The 22,631-nt window shown below is 25.3% G+C and overlaps 1 protein-coding gene across 5 annotated transcripts; it reads right to left on the bottom strand.

The window, feature by feature from the left end:
* Positions 1–8,602: 8,602 nt before the first annotated feature.
* On the bottom strand, positions 8,603–19,988 carry LOC132927179 (uncharacterized). Of its 5 annotated transcripts, none has more exons than XM_060991658.1 (7): positions 19,929–19,988; positions 12,544–12,635; positions 12,396–12,480; positions 10,833–10,936; positions 9,617–9,816; positions 9,402–9,543; positions 8,603–8,889 (listed from the first exon to the last, which is right to left on the bottom strand). In XM_060991658.1, the coding sequence occupies exons 2-7, from the start codon at positions 12,623–12,625 to the stop codon at positions 8,810–8,812; spliced, it is 693 nt and encodes a 230-aa protein (XP_060847641.1). In that variant the 5' UTR covers positions 12,626–12,635; positions 19,929–19,988; the 3' UTR covers positions 8,603–8,809. The 5 variants fall into 5 exon arrangements, with proteins under 5 accessions (XP_060847641.1, XP_060847640.1, XP_060847639.1 ...); XM_060991657.1 differs by lacking the exon at positions 19,929–19,988 and adding an exon at positions 13,944–14,173 and having other exon boundaries at positions 12,544–12,632; XM_060991656.1 differs by lacking the exon at positions 19,929–19,988 and adding an exon at positions 13,944–14,171.
* Between the last annotated feature and the right edge of the window lie 2,643 nt (positions 19,989–22,631).

Genomic DNA, 22,631 nt, shown 5'->3' with positions numbered 1-22,631 from the left:
ATTTGAGTTGCGGAGCCGGTGCGTCTGTGCGTTACTAAATTATTTACTGCGTAGTGCGTAATGCGTTACTGCGTAACAACTTACTGCGCAGACGCGCAGTGCGTTTGTAGTGTTTGTACGGTTTGCGGAGTGCCGGAGTGCGAATGAATGATATTGTAGCGATGCTGACGGTCTTCTCTCTTTCGTATACACATTTTGTTCGCGCCGCCGCCGCGTACTACAACTACGCCGTTGTAAATATATTCAAATCAGTGGCGATCTCTAGATTCTTTAATGGGGAGCCAGAGGGTTAGAAAAATGATAGCCAAATTTACCACCGGGCCGTATCACGCGATTTTAATGGAATACAATATAATCATTTTATACAAATATTATTTATCCACAGTAAATATGAAAATATTTTTGAGATACGTTTTGAGACGCGACACAAAAAATTTGTTCGTGATAAATAATCACCTCAGTGGAAACAATGTTGAACCTCAACCCATTGAGACGATTCCAAAATCTGACAACAGAGTATGGAAAAAAATTATGTCAAAATTACTCTTTACTTAATTAGATAAATGTTGTCTTTTCATACGTGTAAATGCTTTTATGTGAGTCGACGTAGACACTGGCCACATATGAAGCATATTTTAAACTATTGGTAATTAAAGAAATATTAAATAATTTAAATAACTAGATAAACCAAAGCACTAAATTTAGTTTCCTTATGAGCAGTTGGCACAAATCGAGTTTTAAATTGGTCGGTAGAAGGCGGATAACTAAGCCATCCTTGTAGGTAGGTATTCTAAAACACTATAAACAATAAACATATTTTCAGCATGTAATTTATATTTATTAAACAATTAATACAAATAAAATATTTTTTGAGTATAATATAGATACTTAATTATAAATTTATAATATTACCTACTATTTGTTTTTTATTATAGGTACTTACCGGTTAAATCAGATTGCCGGTTTGATACAAAATTATGCGATAATTTATAATTATAACTTACATTCTAACATCATGGTATTGGGCATTGGGCATTGGCATACCGCATACTCATTTTGTACCAACATTATCTAGACAATTCAGATGGTTGATAATAATTAGGGTTGTTAATTTATTTTATAATGCATTGAAAAACGCAGTATAATAATAAGCAATATAAATCTCTAAAAATATTTTGAAAAGTATAATAAATTTATTTAAATAAAAAAAAATATATAAAATACACTGTAATAGTATATTTAAGAATTATAATCATTAATCTGAAAAATATATAAATATTCATCAAGTATTCAAGTGTAAAATATATTATTTTAATTTTTAATTTAATTAAGTACGACGTACGTACGAATTACGTGTACAATATATTTTATAAAACGAAAATTGAATAAATAAAATGTACGTAAAAAGTTTTAATTGACGAAAATTATTGAAAATATTTTTTAGTCATTAAAAAAGGAAAAATAACAACAATGCCAATTAAAGGTCTAATAAATTAAAAATGAAAAAAAAAACGAAAATGAAATTAATTATAGTAAGTTAAAACTAATTTATTTTGGTACTCGTCTAATATGCTACCTAGTACCTACCGCTACTTCGTTGGTGTAGTATGATACCTACCAAAAAAAAAAAAATAATAATAATAATAATAATAATAATAATTTGTAAATAAATTTGTTGTAAAGTACTTAATAATATTTCTATACGCCATTATATATTATTACAATATATTTTATATTATTTTTACATAATTCCAGAAAACTTCTAATAAGTTGTGTTGCGTATGAATGGACCGCCCCACCATTCTTCTTTAAATTGTAGGTCTACAAATATGTTGCTCCTCGTGGTTTAATTCCGTATTTAGTTTTGACATGTCTCCATATTTTACACTTGATCGTTTGTGTTTGTGCGCCCGTTGTAGGATCAATAAAAAACTAGGAATGATTGACGGTTTCATGATGATAACCTATATCTTTTAAGAATTAAGGTACTATATGCTCGCCAGGGCCGGGCCTAGGGCCTGGCAAGGTGGGCGTCTGCCAGGGGCGCAAAATATCGAGTAGGAATGGGGGCGCAAAATTTGATATCATAAAATTTGAATTTGAAAATCTAAGCCAAAATATTTTAATATATTAATATCTGTTATTGGATGCGAGTTGATTAATACTGTGTTAATTCATTAATTGTGCTATATATTTAACACTTAATTTTTATAATTAAGCAACAAATTTACTACAGAAATTAATTTTCATACACGACGATCGACGATGGCTGTTATTGAATGGTATCGTAAAAGGAATATTATATTTTATTTATAATAATGTAAAAAATATTAAGAGGACGTGGCACCCCAGAAAAATTTCCCATGCCCGACAATTATAAAAATAGAACAACTATGATATATTATGTATATAAAATGGTTATCAGTTTTAAATCGACCAAAATAATATTTTCAAAGATTATATTAAAGTATTGAAATAAGCTATACAATATACACACACACAATCGTATTATTATATTACAAATTACAATAATAATTATTCGGTTATTTTACAATAGGCATTCGATTGAATGACAACGCGCATTACGGAGTTATACCATTGATTATAGAATAAATTATTATTAATTATTAATTATTAATTATTATTTATTTATTCTATAATCAATGGTTATACCTACCTAATCTACGCTCTTAAACAGTGAATCCTGAAATAGAACAAGGTAATTAGGTAAATATTCTAATAGAATTTATTTAAAATTTAACGATTATGAAAAATTGTTAGCATTAATATTGTATCATTTTTCCCATTATTTTTTCATTATTATTTTATTCGCACAAATTTGCGTACTTTTGGATTAAAGGACATCAAAACACTTTTTTTTTTTTTTAATTTTAAGTTTATTGGTGTATTATTGTAGTTAACACAATGAAAAATGTTTTGATTAAAATCCGAAGTTAAAAAAATGATTATTTAACCAAATAATGAGAGTATATATATAATGAGTAGACGGATAGCCGCGTGACATAGTGCCGACGACCGAGCAGCCGCCTATGTTTTACGCGTAAAAGTAGTTTGATTTACACAATGATAATTGATATTAATAACTTAAAATTGTATTTCAGAATTTTTTTTTCATAATCCGAAGTATATTTATGTGCTTAAGACGATGGTGTGATTTAAAATTGAATATATTTGTTGTTGCATACATATTATAAATTATAATTTAGTAAAATTATTGAGTTCACAACTCGCATTGTATTGTTGCGCAAACCAAATTTTACGAAATTGACTATAATAATTTTATCTTTTATAAAAAACTAGAAAGTATATCAAAATTATAATTACACCAGTGTCATTAACACAAAAAAACACTTAAGGTTACATAAAAAAAATTTAAAATCATTTATTTTTTTATTTTGTGGGGGCGCAAATTTTTATTTCGCCAGAAGCGCCGCTAATGATCGGCCCGGCCCTGATGCTCGCCATTGATCTGAATAAATAATTGATCTTAGTTCTATTTCATTTTGTATTATTGGTAATAAAGTTGCCTTATCTATTTTTTCCAGTTCAAAAAATCTTCGTTCTACAACCACATTAACATTTTTACAACACATACCAAAAATACACGGACTTCGAATGCGAGTACCGTAATTTTTTTGAGTTGAATGATCATCATCAATAATGTCAGCATCACCTTACACCTGATACATTTTCATCTACATTTGTCGTAATGAATCAAATGTACTTCCACAATAAAATGGAAATAATGAAATAAAATAAAAATAACTACGGTAGCCTACCGTCGATAAGTAGCATACTACACATAGGTATACAGTTTTTTGGTAGATACCATTTTACGGTAGGTAGCATATTAGACGAGTACCTTTATTTTTTCTATAAATTCACAACCTTAATAATAATAATATTAATTAAAAAATAGATATTTTATTAGCAAATTAATAATTAACCACATAATATAAGTATAAAGTTTTTTTGAAATTTTATGTTTTGAATTTATGGGTTATTTGATAAATTATAGTACATGGAATTTGTCCCATTAAAAAATGCACTGTTTATTGGTGTCTCATATCTGAGATTTTATTTTTAGATTATGAACGGAGTGATAAATGTATTGATTCTACAATGATGTGTTTTTTATTTTTATTTTTTATTATTTTTAATAATTTTATACTGTATTTTGGGGTAACACAGTACAGCCAGTACAGGGGCCCAGGAACTATAATACGGCAAGGGCCCAGGCAGGAATCCCGGTCCTCTGGCCCTGGCCAGGCCGACCCTGAAAAAATCTATTACAAGGTTATCCATAAGTTTTCCTTCAAGTAACTGTAAAAAAAAATGCCAGCGTCAATATAGAAAAAATTTTATGAGCGTAAGAAATGAAAATTGTTTATGAAATCAAGTAAAATAAAGATATATTACAATTTAAATATAGGTAATAATATAATATATCCAGATATCCTACTAATTATTATTGACTGGTAAATCATCTCCGTTCAGAATCATTTTTCGTATACAATGATACCTGTCATTGCATTCAAATTTAACACATCCGTTATAGTGACCAGTAACCTACTCTCCATCTACTACACAGCAGAGCGATACCCATATTACCCACCTTTTTTTTGAAACTGAAATTGGAGCTACTGGCTATACAGAATAATAATAACAGAAATATAAGCGAGTGAAAAATACATTGAAAGAAATACTTATTCATGAAATATTAAATATTGTTATAATAATAGTTATTACTTTATTAGTTATATACTTATACATATATTAGATGTATAAGTGTATAACTTTGACAGAAAAAATTCTAAGAGTAGCAATGAGTGCTGTATTAATTTTACAATGATTTTTTTTTTGTTTCTGATGACATTTTTTCTAATAAAAATAATTATTGTATGAATATATAACTTTAGGGTGATTTCTAGTAAAAAATTGAATACTTTTAGTTGGTACTTTGGGAAAATTGTTTTAAATTTATTTTTCATATAATCGAAAAAAAAATTAATTAAAGTAAAACTACAATACTTCCGCAAAATTAGTTTTTGTAAAAATCTTTTTTGTTTTTTGGGGTAATTCAGGTAAGTACTTGATATTTTCAATAATTGCTCACATAAATACTTCTCATGTAATATACATATTATAAATAAGTAAAAATGCAAAAATTTCAAAATATTTCTACTCATTTTTTAGCTACTTATAGATATTTGACTAGACCCGTCCAGAGGGTGTCTCCGGGTCAAAATTGACCAAGGCCCCCGAAGACCAAATAATTTTGAGGCCACGAGGGTCCAATGTGGCCATGCAAAAAAACAATTAAATTTTAATTGAAAATCCCTGACCTGTTACAAATTTAAGTTTCAACGACGAATCTATAGTTTTATTTGTATAAAATAAACGATAAATAAAAATAACAACATACTGTAATTAATAATTATATATCAATGAACTATTTTTTTTATTTTATACAAAGATTATACTGTTACAAACTTATAAAGTAAAAATGTCTAATATTTGTAATACACTATGATAATAAATAATAATTCATATATCATATGGATTTATATAGTATTAGGTAGTAAATTCCATGTTTATATTGATATTCGATATTCAATATAAAATTGTATTTCTCGTTAATGTCTACTGGAAATTCTTTGATTTAAAAATTAAAATCCTAAGTATTTTTACTTTAAATTGTTTATTTATTTTTGTGCATTTGCTTTTATCATTATTAAATATAATATACATTGACTATGATGTACATTAATAATATAAAAATAATTTGAATGATAATATAAATTAACATTAAATATATCGATACAAAACTAATTAAGTCTTAAGTTTATTTATTGTTATTTAAAAATGCTTTTGGTTCTACAAATAAATTAATACCTAACTGTTTCCTAGTTGTCCTAGTCATTGCACTTTTTTTTTAAAGTATTAATTACGAACTTATTACATAAGTAGTAATGTACTAATGTATTAATTAAGATTATAATGATTTTATATACTAATATTAAATATACCTATACAAATCTACAATATAATCAATACGATTCATACAATAGGGGTATGCTGTACATTAACTAAGTCCCAATACTTGAATAGTTGAATGGGAAAAAAATAATATACTAATTGAGTTCACGGACTATTTTGAGTAAAATATAAAACCAAACCACACAAATATTATACCTATACGAATATAGAGATGATTGCGTGATATGGACATATGGTTGATATCATTTTATACAATGTTTATCAGTTTATCACATACAAATTTTATCATTCAAATTATTTTTATTTTTATATTATTTATATTATATTATAAACATTAAACATACATTATTATTATATAATTATAATAATTAAATAATACAGAAGAATAAAAAATTTAAAAATGTATATAGGTAATTAAACAAATTTTTTCAATGTTAAAAATCATTTTAAGTGTATTTTAAAAAAAAAAATTCTGTTATGAGTGCATTAAATCGTATTTTTTTAAGGCATTTTACTTGTCTTTAGAGCATTTAAATCTCGACGTCGATTCAAACATGATAAAAAAAAAAAAAATAAAGAGCATTTAAACTTGATATTAAATTTTAATATGATATAGGTAAAAGATATATTATTTACATTTAATATAGATTTTTTTGTCATTTAAAAATATACAAATATTAATTATTTGTCAGTTTATGATACCACCATTTAAATTGTTTTCCCAAATAGGTACTTATTTCCAGTTAATTTTAGATACCGCATGAAGTCATGATATCTTTAGTTTGTTCAAACTCTTAGTAAGAATTTATTATAGAAATAATACGATCATAGTCATTACTGACCATGGTTTTGATAATATAGTTTTCAATTGATTTTATTATTGTCACGGTTTGTGTTTGAATTTCCTTCAAAACAGAAATCACTACAATTGTAGGAAGATGCTTGCTAAAAATTTAGATAGACGACAACGTCGTTCAAAAAATCATTCTCAATCGTATAACACCGCTACTTACTATTGTCTACTATGCAGCTAGGCGATCTACTTTCTCCTTACATTTTATTTTAAATAATAAGCAAATCATAATACCACTGCATTTTTAGTCTTTTTTGAGGGTTTCTCTGAAATAGTTACAGTAAATATAAATTATAATGTATAATAATGCTTAAGTCACTGGTGTACAAATATGATATGTTTAATTAAGTTCAGTGGTGGCTTGATTTATTTTTAACTCTCAAATCAAATATAAAAGTGAATATAATCCTACTATAGTATTACTCCCTATAAAAAAAACTTTTAGAACTTCATTCGTTAGGAATATAAAGAGATAGATAATTATATTAGATAAGTTAAGATGGATTGTATCAATAGTAATTACGGTACAAGACACTAAATGGTTATCAACTCTGGCCCTCAACTACAGGTCACAGTATAAATTTTATGATCATGGTGCATATTCTATACATTATATTTTTAAGATATTATAATTATTATACACTTGCATAACAACTGACAAACATATTTGTGTTGGTGATTATTTTAGAGTATAAGTATATGCTTGTTTTAAAATTGTTGAGAACATGTTGTCTCAACTTAGTACTATGTGACAATATATACAATATAACAATGGTATGTAGAGGAATTTTGAGAGTATATACAGTTAACAATAGTAAAATGTATAATAAATATATTTTTTTTTTTTAATTACAAAACTGTGTTATTATTTTAAAATTATATATATTATTATTTTTTTAAATAAGCCTTGTGTTATTTTAATATGATTCAACAATGAAATCAATGTCTTTATAATATATATTATTCAATAAACTTTTCAAAAAAAACTTTGTACTTATCTAAATATTAAAACAAATAAAATGTATGTGTAAATAAAATACAAATTACAAAAATAGGATTCAGTTCTAAAATGGATATAATTGTAATAAAAATATAAATGTAGGTATTCAATAAAATTAATATTTTTACAAATTTTATCTAAATCGTAACTTTATAACTATTGCTATTATATAAATACAAAAATTCTTTATAGTTTATTTTTACTTAATATAAATTTTTTTTTAAATAATAATTATTTTAAAATATTTTATACATTCAAATAATATGATTAAATATTTAGAAACATATAATTTAATTTATTGAATAGTAAACACAATAAAATAAATTTTAAATTTTATCAGTGAGCATAAGAATATTACAAAGAAAATACAATGAATATTTGATTAGTGTTATAATTCAAAATGTCTTTTATTATAATCATTTGAAGGTTTTATTTAATTATAGAACATAAGAGAGCTTCAATAATTTAATTTAAAAAAAGACTACTTATTTGTTTTAAATTCTTACATGTAATATCTAAAAACCTAATAAAATACAGAGTATGTTATTTTTAGTCTATCATTTACAATAAGCAAATTTAGTCAAAAACATAATTGTTGAATTTATATGAAATTAACTAATAAAATAAACAATTATTGACTTATATAAAAAGTCATCAATATTTAAGTATTTTAATTTTTTTTAAAGTGGTAATTGATTAAAGAACATATCAACAAAAACATTTAATAATTTTAATTTGGATATTTTAATAACAAGTCTCAATTTATACAAAATGACAGCAAAAGTAAGAATACTTTTAAGTAGTTTTTATTAAATTTACACTTCTATATACAATTGCGTTATTGGAACATTATAATTTACTACTGGATATTAAAAATATAAACTATTTGGCACTTAAATATGAAAATGCATTCTATTCTGATTTTTCTTGAGTTGTTATTTTATCATTTTGTGTATTTTTATAATACGTCCCAGGCGTTGTTTTGGTGTAGCCATACCTTTTCTTGGTCTACCAACTAAAAGAAAAACATTGTGAAACATAAATTATAGTTTAAAACAATATTATAAGCAAACACAAATAAAAAAAATGGTACAATGTGGGATTTGAATCCATAACTTTAAATTTTAAACACATAAGTAAAAATTTTAGTGCTAATTGGTGCTTATTAGCAGTTTAAATTGAAAACATTCCTACTTAGATAGTTTTAGCTACGTATATTTCATTAATATACCCTCTCTAGATTATCCCTAGGATAACCAAATAATTAAAAAATATGAGTATATTACATGCTATTTACCGTATGACTCCATAATGGATGTATGAACAACAGCCCTTCCCCCCCCCAAGTTGTGGTTGTATTCAAATATTAAATTAAAAGATCTTTAAACAATTAAAAGCCTCTCTGCTTTTAAAATATCTTGACTATACACTATCTGTATGTATTTAATATTAAGGAATACATTCTAATATTCTATTTTATACTAAAATTGTGAAATAAAGACATGATAATATTATTCATTGTATTACCTTTAGGGGTTTGTGAATCACAACTTTTTTTTGTAATTGATTCACCAATACTTGTTATGTCTTCTTTAGCAAAATCAGTAGCTGGCTTTGAAATATCTATGTCTTCTAAAACTTGTTTACATTTTGGTAAGCGACCCTTTTTCTGGTTCAAGGAAAGCATAAGATTATAAATACTTAATTATTTAAAGAATGATACTATATTACAAATTACATACCAAACGTTTAATTGCTACTTCATCATTAGTCTTGTTATTCTTACATTTCTTTTTCTTTGATAAAGGTTTTTCAACTTTTGGATACAAACATTTAATATGTTTGCGAATTAGGCGGTCTCCAGGAGTTAAAATATTAGACGGTGGCTGCCATGTCGCATCGTTGGTATCTTCATCATCAGAGTTTGTTATAGCTGGATATACTATTATTAAAATAAAATAATTGTATAGCAATTAAAAACCAAAATGTTTGTCAATAAAAAACATTAAACATTATTGATAGAACAAGTCATTAAAATAAAAAAGATTTAATTTTTAATTAAATACAGGTACTTTAAAATTCACTCGTCCTAATAGTTCAAGACAAACAAATATGTTATTAAAAATAAGAAATTTGTATAAAAGCGAGTGCAATATTTTAAAATTTCTAGTCTTTCTGGCATATTAATTTTAAAAGCTAAAAATGTCAATAATCAATATTAATCTTGCACATTCAAAGTTCATACATCAACGAAATGCATTGCTTACACAATAAGAGGCATTCAGAGGTAATCAGATATATTTACATACCATTCAAACAATCTATCAATATTGCTTAATAAATTATTGGATCACACGGAGAAAATATATATTTTCAGGTTGTTGAAAACTAAAGAAATTTAAAATATTAAAAATCATGAATAATTTCATTAGTAAAAAGTGACTAAATATTATACAAATATTATATATAGTACAATTAATTATTTGTAATCATGTATATAATAAAGAAGTGATGACTCACTAAATAACTCAGATATTCTGGATTTATTATTGTTTTAATACAACTTGGGCATCAAACTTACAAATCAGCCAAAATTTAAAGTTACAATTTCTCTATAAAAAAATTAATTTAACTCTATTTCTATAGTTTTAGATTAACTGCAGTAATGTAAGGTATCACAAATCAATTTAGTACTCAATGCTGTTTTATAGTTTTGGTAATATTATACAGGTACTATGAATTTTTTAATAGTGATTAAAAAAAATTAAATAAATAAGTACTTTAATAAATCAGATATCTAGGTACTTGAATATTCTAAAATTTATATGTATGTTTATAATATTAATATTGTATTCAAAGTTCATACAACATTCTACAGAATATATGAGTATAAAAATTAACTATTCTGATTTTCACTAAATCAGTATAATAAAAAACAAATATTTTAAATTAACTTACTAAAATTTTCATCTTGACGAATAGTTTCAATTGGTTCATCACATAATTCGATCAACTCTGATTTAGTTTCATCAACTTTTTGAACAAATTCACAAGTGTATGATCTATATTATGTATAATTGTTTTATTTTATTTTATGTATTCTAATTTATTATTAACAAAGGTTTGAACTTTATAGCGCTTAAAAAAATATAATACAACCCAATATATCTTGAAATATGTGTAATAATATTCTCTAAAATATAGTAAATAACAAAAACAAAAATTTTATTTTTATATTGATTATTACTTATTACTTTTTAGTTTTTTATATTAAACTTTAGATTTATTGTTACAAAACCATAAAATAATCTTCAATTAAATTGATCTTTAAAGCATTAAGCAATACTATTCAAAATAATTTTAAAAATAAAAACAGTTTTATGTTAATATTGTTTTGTAATTATTTTGTAGAATTATATACCCTCATCTTGCGTATAGTGTTTTTAATTTTTGGTATTACACGTCATTTGATTAAAATAGTTTTACTTATTGCACATTATCATTTTATTAATATAATTTAATTAGTTTGGGTCAAATACATATGTAATACAGTGAAGATGATTTGATCAGGTAATCAGTTAATAATAATTTAGCTTTTCACCAAGTTAAATATTTTTTATTTGCTTTCATCATTATTTATTAAAACGCTACATTCAAAATGTTTTTGACTTAAATTGTACCTGGTATAGTAAAAAATTTAATATTACTAGTACAGTGCTGTTCAATAGATCACATAAATTGTTTTAGATCAAGTATTTAAATAATTATATTGTTAAAGTTATATTACAGTATTATTATACAGATAATCATTTTTTTTTTTAATCAAAAATTATTAAAAGTTATAATTAAGTGTAAGTTAAAATTCAATTATTTGTTAAACCATTATTTCAATCTAAGATTTTTTCAAAATCAGTTATTAAGACTAAAATCTTTACATAATAATATTAGACAAAATATATAAAAAAATAAAAAAAAAATAATACGTTGGTAAAAATAACCTAAGCCAAATACTATAATTAGATTGTTTTTTTTTAATATTTCATTGCAAAAACATTTTTCTTTTAGTATTTAAAATGCTTTGGTTGTTAATATTTAATAAAGTTTAAAATGTTTTAAAACAATTAGGTACACACATTGTACAATGTGGAGTGAGATATCGCCGAATCTTAAATTAACAGTAACCTTATCTCAACGCTAAACAAAGATTTATTATTCGGTAAACTAACTAGTTATCAAGTATTTTTTTTTTTTATGTTACTTCCTTTATTAAATTTCTATTTATGAAAAATAAAATAAATCTGATTTTAAACGCAAGTTAAAAGAAAAAGTACCAACAATTTAAAATTCTTAAAATATTAAAAAGTAAATACACAATATCAAATTTTATACTCAGAATCATTGCAAAAAACAAATTTATTGTTACTATATTTTTTTAATTTGTGTTCTTTAGTAATTATCAAATGCTATAGAATCCGAGCCCAGATTATTAAATTTTGTATTTTTTAATCAATTGACACTTACACAACTTCATCTTGCTCTGTGGATGAATCTTTACCTTCAATGTCTACATCTGGTTCTTGCTTCTTTATTCTGATAATCATTTTATCTAAATAAAAATATAATTATTAAATTAATAATTATATGGAATATAAATAAATCATAAACATACCTTGAGTAGCTAATTCACTAGAATACTTCTTTAGAGGAGAGTTATCAGGCATTTCATCGATATCTAATTCCATATTTGTCATAAGCCACCTACTATAAAATATATTAAAACAATATTAAAGTAATTTGTAAATGTATTATAAACAAATTAAATTTGAGTTTGTATAAATTACATATATTTACATATTAGATAAATTATATCAAAATTAGGTATAATGCAATTATAATTATATATAACTTAATGGAGATAATTGAGCTATCTTAATGAAACTAAATATACCTATTGAACAAATAATGAAATTGACTCAGTACATAATCAATAATCATTGAATACAACAAATAACTTCACTGGTTAAAATATTATCTATTATTATTCATTTTCATATGAATTTTAAAACATTTTTGGTTAGGTTAGTTAAAGTTTTACAATTTATTTTTAATTTGTTATTAGTAATCGCTAAAAACCAAATGCATAGACATAGTATATCATACAAAATATTCAATTACACAGAATCTAAAATTCTTTTAAAAAATCAACTTTAAATTATTACATATTTAAATGCTAAATATTTGTATGATGATAAATAATAAATAGAATGTAAGGTTTGGGATCAAATATCAGTACTATACTACTATAGTCAAAATATAGTTATCATCAATATGAATAAATAATTGTATAAATATAATATACAGTAACTTATTGATGCAAGAACATTGACTCTCCCAACCGGAAAAAAATATGTAAATTATATAATACATTAATTACTACGTATAACCATAGGTAACAGTTTTATTTTCATTAGGGTAGGTATACGTATCATACCTGCAATATAATAAACAAATTAATGTATAATTAACATTCACTTAGAATAAGACATTTGAATCTATGTTACTTTGTTTTCAATGATCAAAATATACATTTTTATTGTTTGTCATACAATATAAAAGACAAACATGAGTATATTAAAAGTGTTAGCGAATATAATACTATCAATAATACAATTGTACCATGAAGATATAGATAAGAATATAAGGAATGCCTAGAGAGTACTACAGATAATACATTTACTAATGTCACTTAATTTACTATCGGCACAATGGTTATTGTAATAGGTACTTCAAAGGTCTACAAAAAATGAATTATATTTATTTGAAACAAAAAAATATCAATTGAAATTCTGAAAAACCGTAAACTTGTGACGAAAACTAACTAAAAAGAATAATTAACCTGAAAATATTTATATGCCGGCGCAGTAATTTCATCGCTACGCAAACATCAATATGACTATCTACTTGACGTTACATAACAGTACAAATGGATTAATAAATATCGGTAGGTAACAAAACATCTAAGTCAAATCTGATGTATAGGAATCCGCTCAACGACTATTGAATACTTACCTAAACAAACAGCGTTTAACACTGAATTATGATGCAATAAAGAGATCGATAAATCTGACCGTCTGGTTGATGGTTGCACAAAAAGCTCCCATTTGAGCGCACAACGGTATGAAGCTACGAAAACAGTATTGGCGACGACATATTAGAAAATAGTTAACCGACAAATTGAACTAACGTTTTTTCACGAGAACAACAACACAACAATCATTTGTTTTCTAAATATTATCATTCGTGGTATCGAAAACCGGCTATCGATAACTATTCGATATTATTATGGTAAATTCGAAATCGCTGTAACTCAGAGATTCTAGAACCAACTAACCGATCTTAAATCGTAGTATCGATATCCGACGATTCCAACGACGAATAATTAATAACCATGGATTCATGATTATTTATTAATATTAAATAATTAAATATAATAATATCAGTTGAAACAGGTAGTCGGTATCAACAAAATCGTTAATATTCGAATAATCGTATACCGACGAGGCGACGACTACGTGTTTTGTTAGTGGCGCAAATAATAATAACATACTATCGATAGTCCGGAATTCAAATCATTCGATAGCGCCAATAAAACACCATTATCATTATTCATTGTTGTAAATTTGTGATTGTTATTAAGTTTTTGTTGTTAGAAAGTAGGTGCATGAATCAAGATTTTTGATTCAGTTAGAATTTGTCGGGTGTCGGCATGTTTTTGTTATTGTATTTATTATTTAATATTCTTATCGAATTGCGAATCTTAATGTAACCCTCCTCCTTCAACTGTAAATTATTAAATATCAAAATTCAAACGAGTAATTTTTGAGTTAGGTATAACTTTTTGTAATTTTGTAGTATCTAAGGATAATAGATGTGTATAACCTATGATATTAGGTTATAAAGATATAATGGCTATGGTGACTTGACATTTTTAGAAATCAATTAGGAATCTATCAACACTTATCATTTTTTTAAATAAACCAAGTATAATAGTAAACACTACATTTTCAATAAAATTTTAGTAAAATCATTTGTAAGCATTTTAGCATTTTTTTTTATCTTTGGTATAAATATTTTTACAGTTGAAAAACTACTCGTTCGAATTTTAAATTAAATAGATAATCGAAATTTAAAAAAAACATAACCATTGTATTTTATATTCCACTATATACTTGAAAACAGATGTTAGTATCACCACACTCCTGAAACAAATCTAGTTTAGCAACCACGCAAATTTTTGAATTATTTTTTAGAAACCTAGGTAAATCAACGTTTTAAGAATGTTGGTGCAAAAAAATATTGGCGGAAATCAATAGTTTTTAAGTTACAGCTAATCAACATTTTCGGTTTACATTATAATCCTTAATACCCAGTATATTTAATAATTTAATATCGAGATACTTCAAGTGTGGTGTAGTGGTACGTTCATACTTTACGATTCTTGATGAGCAGGGTCGATTACCTTTTACAAAAATTGATTTTCTGCACTTTTTTTCTATAACCTAGCACTTAACGCGAATTTTTCATTTTTTTGCGCTCGCTCGTACATTTAAAAACGAAAATTTTCCTCAATTTGCTATGCAACACTACCTCAAATTAGTCACAGGGTAAATAAAATGCGTTTTTGTTGCACCGAGTCATCGAGCGGGATCACTCGGTTGCTGCGCTTGTTTGGACAATTAAAAACGAAAATATCCCTCGATTTGCTATGTAACTACATCATCACCACAAGTAAGCCTAGTCAACTTAAGTAAATTAACTTTTTAAGAATGATGGTCCAAAAACAAATTGGTGAAAATCATTTGTTTTTAAATTACTGCCTTATGAAGTTTGCGACTATACGTGTTATTATACGCATTCGCACATTGTTTTATAGTTTATTTACCTATTATACACGGAATATATTTAAAAACTAAAAAAAAAAAGAATAAATATCAATACACGATAATTTACTGATAACAGTGCCCTATTGAGTTATTTAACATATTTACAACATCAAAGTGTTATAACTCAAAAATCGCTCAATTCTGATTGCACCATCGTACTCAGCGTAAAAATCCTATCAATGTGGTAGTATAAAATTTAGAAAATTGCGTGGGCGCTGGACTATAGATTTATACCATACTCCTCATTATAACTCATTTTACTCGTTAAAAAAATATTGCTCGTACTTGAAACTTACAAGTTACAATGATATTTTCAAATGCAATATCACTGGCTAAAATTATAAACTATAACCTTACTTGAACTACTGGACTAAAATATAAAATTGCTTTAATAACATTATAAATATATCATAAAATATCTTAGTAATAAATATAGTCGTTTTTCGTGTACACTGATTTATCACTGAATTCAAATTTAACACATACCTACCACATTATAGTGACCTGTTCATTGACAAGGAATACGAGGTACACTCGACATCTATACTGTACAACGGAGAGTCCTGTATTATAATCTACCCAGTTTTAAAATTATTTATTTATATTATTTTTGAATAGTAAGAATTAAAAAGTGACTATTATGTATCAATAATGAGTTTTTTATCTAAAGATACTTATATTTTGTTTTGGGCATTAAGTCACTAATGTGATATGAGGATTTCCTAAAATTTCCGAAAATAGTATACAAATTTATGAGTTTTTGCTCCAAGCCAATGACATTAAATACCTACACTCATACATCGTGTAATTTATGTTATATATTATATAATATATAATATCTATGATCACGCTTCGGTAGTTCTGTAGAATTCGGGTCACACCCCACCTGATAGGAGTGACACCTTGAACTCCATACTCCTTGGGCCGCGACGAGTGTTGCACTATCTCGTCCGACGTTTTAACGCACCCGCCTTTACCGCGGAAGATCGTCAGCAATAGCCAATAGGTGTCGTAAACAAACGACGGAGATTTTGATTATTTTTACGCATGCGCACAATAATTGGTTACTGGTAGTCTAAACTGATAAGTACCTACCCTGGCTACCCTTGGTGTATTCATGTGCGTGTGTACAGGGTATTTTTGGATATGCCCAAGTATATATGCGGTAAACGCAGTAACACCTGCGTATTTTTATTCCTACAATATAGATGTTCACGTTAATCCTGATAAAATATACCTATTGTAAATTACGTTTAAAAAGCCTGCAAGCCGCAAACGTTATACTGTTGAATTATTCCACAAAATCCACAGCAAATTTGAAAACAGTTCAGTGACAATAAATAAAATGTAAACATGAAACAATGTTGTTCAACAACAAATTGTATTCGTGATGTCCGATCGAGAAACAGTAGGTGAATATTATAATTAAATATGATTTGTGTTTTGTTATTGTTTTTGAAAATTGTTGTCGGATTGTCAATCTGATACTACAATAATATAGTAACTGCTGTTGCTGAAATATTTTATTTATTGGTTCAACCGAATTTTGATTTGCTCTTCGATCTTTAAATTTTTATCTTTTTTACAATTGTATACAAACATATAATAAATAAACTCCTAAAAAGGCATAGAAGCTCAAACGTATAATTATATTATGTTTCGAACCAAATCAATATTCAGGGGGAGGTATTTTTATGTGTAGTGGACACGAGTGGGCACTAAACACATGTCAAGGTAAGTGGGTACCTATAATAAATATTAAATTAGTTTAAGAAATGTTAAATCGAAATTAAAATAAATATGTATTAATTTATATCATCGTATTATGTAGTTTGAAAAAATGTTACAAACTAGTTTACTATAGCTTTTATTGTTAAAAATGTATAAGTTATTGTTACCATTATTATAGTTAGTAAATTTGTCAATGTTGATTATTTGTATAGTTTGTAATGATTATTCATATTATACAATATTACAATAATAAATAAATATAATATATTATTTAAAAATTTAAAATATGAAATGTTTATACATTAACATTATTTACCAATAAAAAGCAATGTTTAAGTGCAAAATATGTATTTATTATTAGGTACTAAGTAAAAATATATTTAAATTTAAACTAAGGGAGACCATGGTCATGGAAGTTATGGCCATCAGGCCACAAGACTCTTGCAAGGGCCTCAGATTTTGCCACAGTATGTTTTTTTAGCAATTAACAGCATAAACTAATAAACTATATTTATTAATTTATTATATATTATAAGAATATTATGATACTAATTTACAAATAAATAATTGCCCCTGTTACTTGTTAGATATCTTAAACAAAATAACTAGGTATATTCGTATATTATAATATTCAACGACGTTGACACTTGTGACATATCACTATATCAGCTGGTTGAAGTACATAAAGCTAGTATGAAAGTATGTTACATGTTTTTATTGTTACTAAAATTACTAAAAATTTACATTTTGAAGTTTGAATATGACAAATATTACATCAAAATTCAACACTACAGCTTATGAAAATAAAATTGTTGAACTCAGTCCTAAAATTAATTCTTTATACTATTATACTAATACAAAGAAAGACGAATACAAAAAATTCTCTTTTAGTTTCAATAATGATTTATTAGAAGCTATAATAAATACTTATGTTCATAGGATTTCCTCACAATATAATAATTTATTGTCATACGATAAATAAATAAATATTAATACATTTTAGAACTGTAAAAACAAATTTAAGTCTTTACATTTGTTCCTGATTATATTTTATTTAAAACATCCTTACATGTATTCCAACCGGCAAACACCATCATAGAAACGGAAATTAAAGAAAAGCTTTAAACAAAGCATACAAACATTCCAAACGAATTTTATCCAGATTTAAATTTCAAACCATTATAAAAATGAATGTGTCTTTGCGATAAGCCTATTTTTTAAGAAAACTTGTGAGACACCAGACGCCTTATTGTATTAAATGTTCAAGCTTTTTAAAATAAAAACAAAAATTACATGTTTCATAATAAGTCGAATTTAAACTAATAAAAATAAGCAACTGTAGGCAAGTGGGTACCTTACAGTAGGTTGATATATTTTTTCCCGAAAATATTGCATTTATTATAGTATTCAACATTTAATAACATCTTTCTGTAAATACCGTATAACAGTCAAAATAGATTCATATTTCATAGTATAAATAGATAAAGAAAAAAAATATCATTTCATATAGTAAAATTCATGATAATATATATATAAATGTTTATGTTTTAAGTTCTCACGAATAATGTTTTAAAATTATTACAAAATAATTAACATCGTGTTTTATCTTTAAATACGTAATTTCGTACAAATTTAAACTTTAAATATATATAAAAAAAATTGCACCAATATATTTTTATACAATTATAAGAACTTTTGTAAGATCTTGTATAAAATTTTCATGTATTTTGACCTGGCAAATTTATAGAAATAACTAAAATAAGATTGAAAATTTTTATGTCTATAAATAGCGCAAAAAAGTTAAAAATATTGAGAATTGTATCATATTATTATAATGAAAATGATAATATAAATGTTTGGTCAAAATGTCAAGTATCTGTTATTATTTTTATTAGTTTTTTATTTTTAATACAATAAAATATCAAAAATTGTTTAAAGAGAAATAATTATATTTTACGGGTAACAGCATAAATATCCTAAGTCGCAAAAATTATTCAGTGATTTTTTTTCCTTTTGTTTCATAACGGTAGGCTAATTATAGCTCTAAAAATGCTTGCGGAATCCGTTTTGTTTTTCATAGTGAAAGTGTAAAGTAACGTATAAAATGTACGTTAATTATTAGTTAAAAAGTAATTCTTTAAAATGACGCTACACTCCATATTATGTTGTCTCCGTCTTATAAACATAATAAAACAAGCAATTTGAGTTCCAATTACAAAATCAATTTTGTGTTGTTGACTTAAATATTAGGGTAAATTGACTTAAATGTAAGAATATTATCTGTGTTCTCTTGTTGATTTTTATAATCTTATTATTTATTAGCTAGTTATATAAATATGTAATTTAAATTTTAAAATATAAAAATTTCCATAATACTCACTTAAAAATTGAGTCAATTCACTCTAATATTCAAGCTAAAAACATAAAATTGATTCTATTGAACGAACATCTATGTTATACGTTTGCAAGACAGTAATAAACTAATAACACAGTGGATGTGGTGACCTCTTATATATGCTTAAGTTAAAAATGTAATCATAATTAAAACTACCAAGATAAGTTAAATCTATAAAAAAAATTGACTTTGAAGTATTATTTATATCCAATCTTTGTATAAACGATAACGAGAGTTGTTAGTAATTTTTTTTATGGTTTAGCTGCGTATAGTTGAAAAACGGTATATCATTATAACGATATTGATACAAGTTATTAGTAATCATAAAATTATAAACGATAAAATAAAATTTCGTGAATGGAGTTGGTATTATAAACTACCATACCATTGATGGTTTTGATAGTTTAAAGTGTTTAAATCACATACTCGTATGTCGTATGTGATTTAAACATACGATATATATTGTGATTTTAATATACGATATTCCTTTTCATAAACTCCAAAGTACACTCTCAAAGTCTTAACCTTCCTCTGTGTCTAAACTCTAAATGATTTGAACTGTTATTTTATGAGAGTGTTCTTTTAAAAAAAAATGCCGCAATAACACTATATTATTCTATATTTCTATAACAGTCAGGCGGGCCACGGACACATTATTTTCGACAGACGTTTTGTGACAGATGCGCAGCCGGAAACCGATCGATAGCTTGTTCGACGTTTGAAAAATGTGTATAACTATACCGGCTCTACCTCTTCCTATCGCCTATCGGCTATCACAAAATAAAATAGGCATGTAAATCATTACTGGCATTTTGTTCTATAGTGCGTTAGTGCGTAGCATAGGTATTAGGTATTGTATTTCTCATATTTCATTTATATTAAATGTAAAATGAAAAAATAATTATTATGCCATATGATATCATAATAATATTATTACTAGGTATAATACGTATATTCACGAGTCCGAACATAGCGTACAGTTGTAGATACTAGTCATTACTCATTAGTCACTAATCATTAGATACCATCTATATTATTGTACAGTCGACTAGTCGAGTCTCGATAACTCGAAGTTGATTTAAGTTGAAGGGAGATAAAAATTCGCTTCGAGATATGTATTATTTGAGTTATCTAACTTGAAATTATATTAATTTATGTGTAATTTCTATTTCTTTTAGGGGAATAAAAAAAATTCGAGTTGTCAAGTTTTTTGAGTTATTGTGACTCGACTGTATTAATATTATAATGTATTATAGAATTGCATTATTTGCTTATTTATGTGGTTAAATATTAACATCTCAAACTAGTCAAACTGCAGCTCATCATATATATAGGCAAAGGCAATATAACCAATATAGGCCTTTATAACTGCTTGAGACTCAACTAAATACCAATTTGATTTTTTTAATCTTTAGTTCTTATTTCGTTATTCTGGAATCCGCTATTGATATATTTTTACATTTCATTTAAACACATTACATACTTAAAAAACTTGTTTAATGATTTGAATGATTTTTTTTGTCATTCAAAATTTGACACTATATTTTCTTTCTATTGTATAGCTTATTCAGAATGGGTAATCTTATACCAATTTTAATTTAAATTTTTAAATGTTATTATGAATTAATATTAAGTAAACATCAATACCGCGATACGACAATACATCGTTATATTAAGTATTAATTCAACATTTTTTGCGTAAACCTATACATATATATACTTAATTCTCAGCATATATATCAACTATCAAGTATCTAATAACCATATTATATACCCTATTATGAAAATTAATAAAGCTCCAAGCTATATTGTTTTTTGACTTATTCCGTGGTAATAATTTGCTTCTTATTTATATATACCTAGGTAAATAATAAACGTTTGCATGGTTTAAAATGGTTTAAAATCTACTGATATAATATTAGTGTATTAATAAATAACTCAAACTCAAAACATGTATCCCTGAATTTAAGACCGTTTTATAACGTAATTACGGAAACGGTAAACGGACAGTTTGTACTATCTATTATTGTTTAAGTTGCATATCGCGGACACTTTGTACGGTATGTAAACGGTGGTGTTTTTATTTTGCATGTGTTTGCATATTTTGGATAAAATGCATATTATTGCATTTATTGAATAAAATGAATATTATTGCGAAAAACGCATGTTTAGTATATTTCGTAATTAATATTTATAATTTAATACTAATATTACGTATTTAATTCTAGCCCCGCTGATTAAAGTATAAAACTTGGTTTTTTGTCAAACATAAATTTTCAAATTTTTCAAACATAAAATTAAAAATATTTCCACTATTGAATGTAAATTTTATTTCTAAATTATAATTATAATAATAATCTTAATAATATTAAGAGTTAAGACAAACAGCCAATCACTGATGTATTTCAATAAATAAATATTTTTTTTTGTAACTATATTTTTGTGTTTATCTTATAACAATTTAAATGCATATTTTTGTATATTTTGGTAAATAAAATGCATATTTTACAATTTTTTATTGCATACAAATCCTAGCCCTGATTATTATTATTATTAATGTATATTAACATTGTTAACTAACTGTGTATTGTAATAACAAATTATGTCTAACATTTTGTATCTTAACATTTTTTTTACCTGTAATAGTACAAACTGTCCGCGGTTTTCATTTTTTCCGGGTGACCGTAC

This window comes from Rhopalosiphum padi, chromosome 3, assembly GCF_020882245.1.
Source record: "Rhopalosiphum padi isolate XX-2018 chromosome 3, ASM2088224v1, whole genome shotgun sequence".
Taxonomy (NCBI): Eukaryota; Metazoa; Arthropoda; class Insecta; order Hemiptera; family Aphididae; genus Rhopalosiphum; species Rhopalosiphum padi.
The sequence above is the reverse complement of the archived record's forward strand: the minus strand, read 5'-3'. Positions and strand labels throughout refer to the sequence as shown.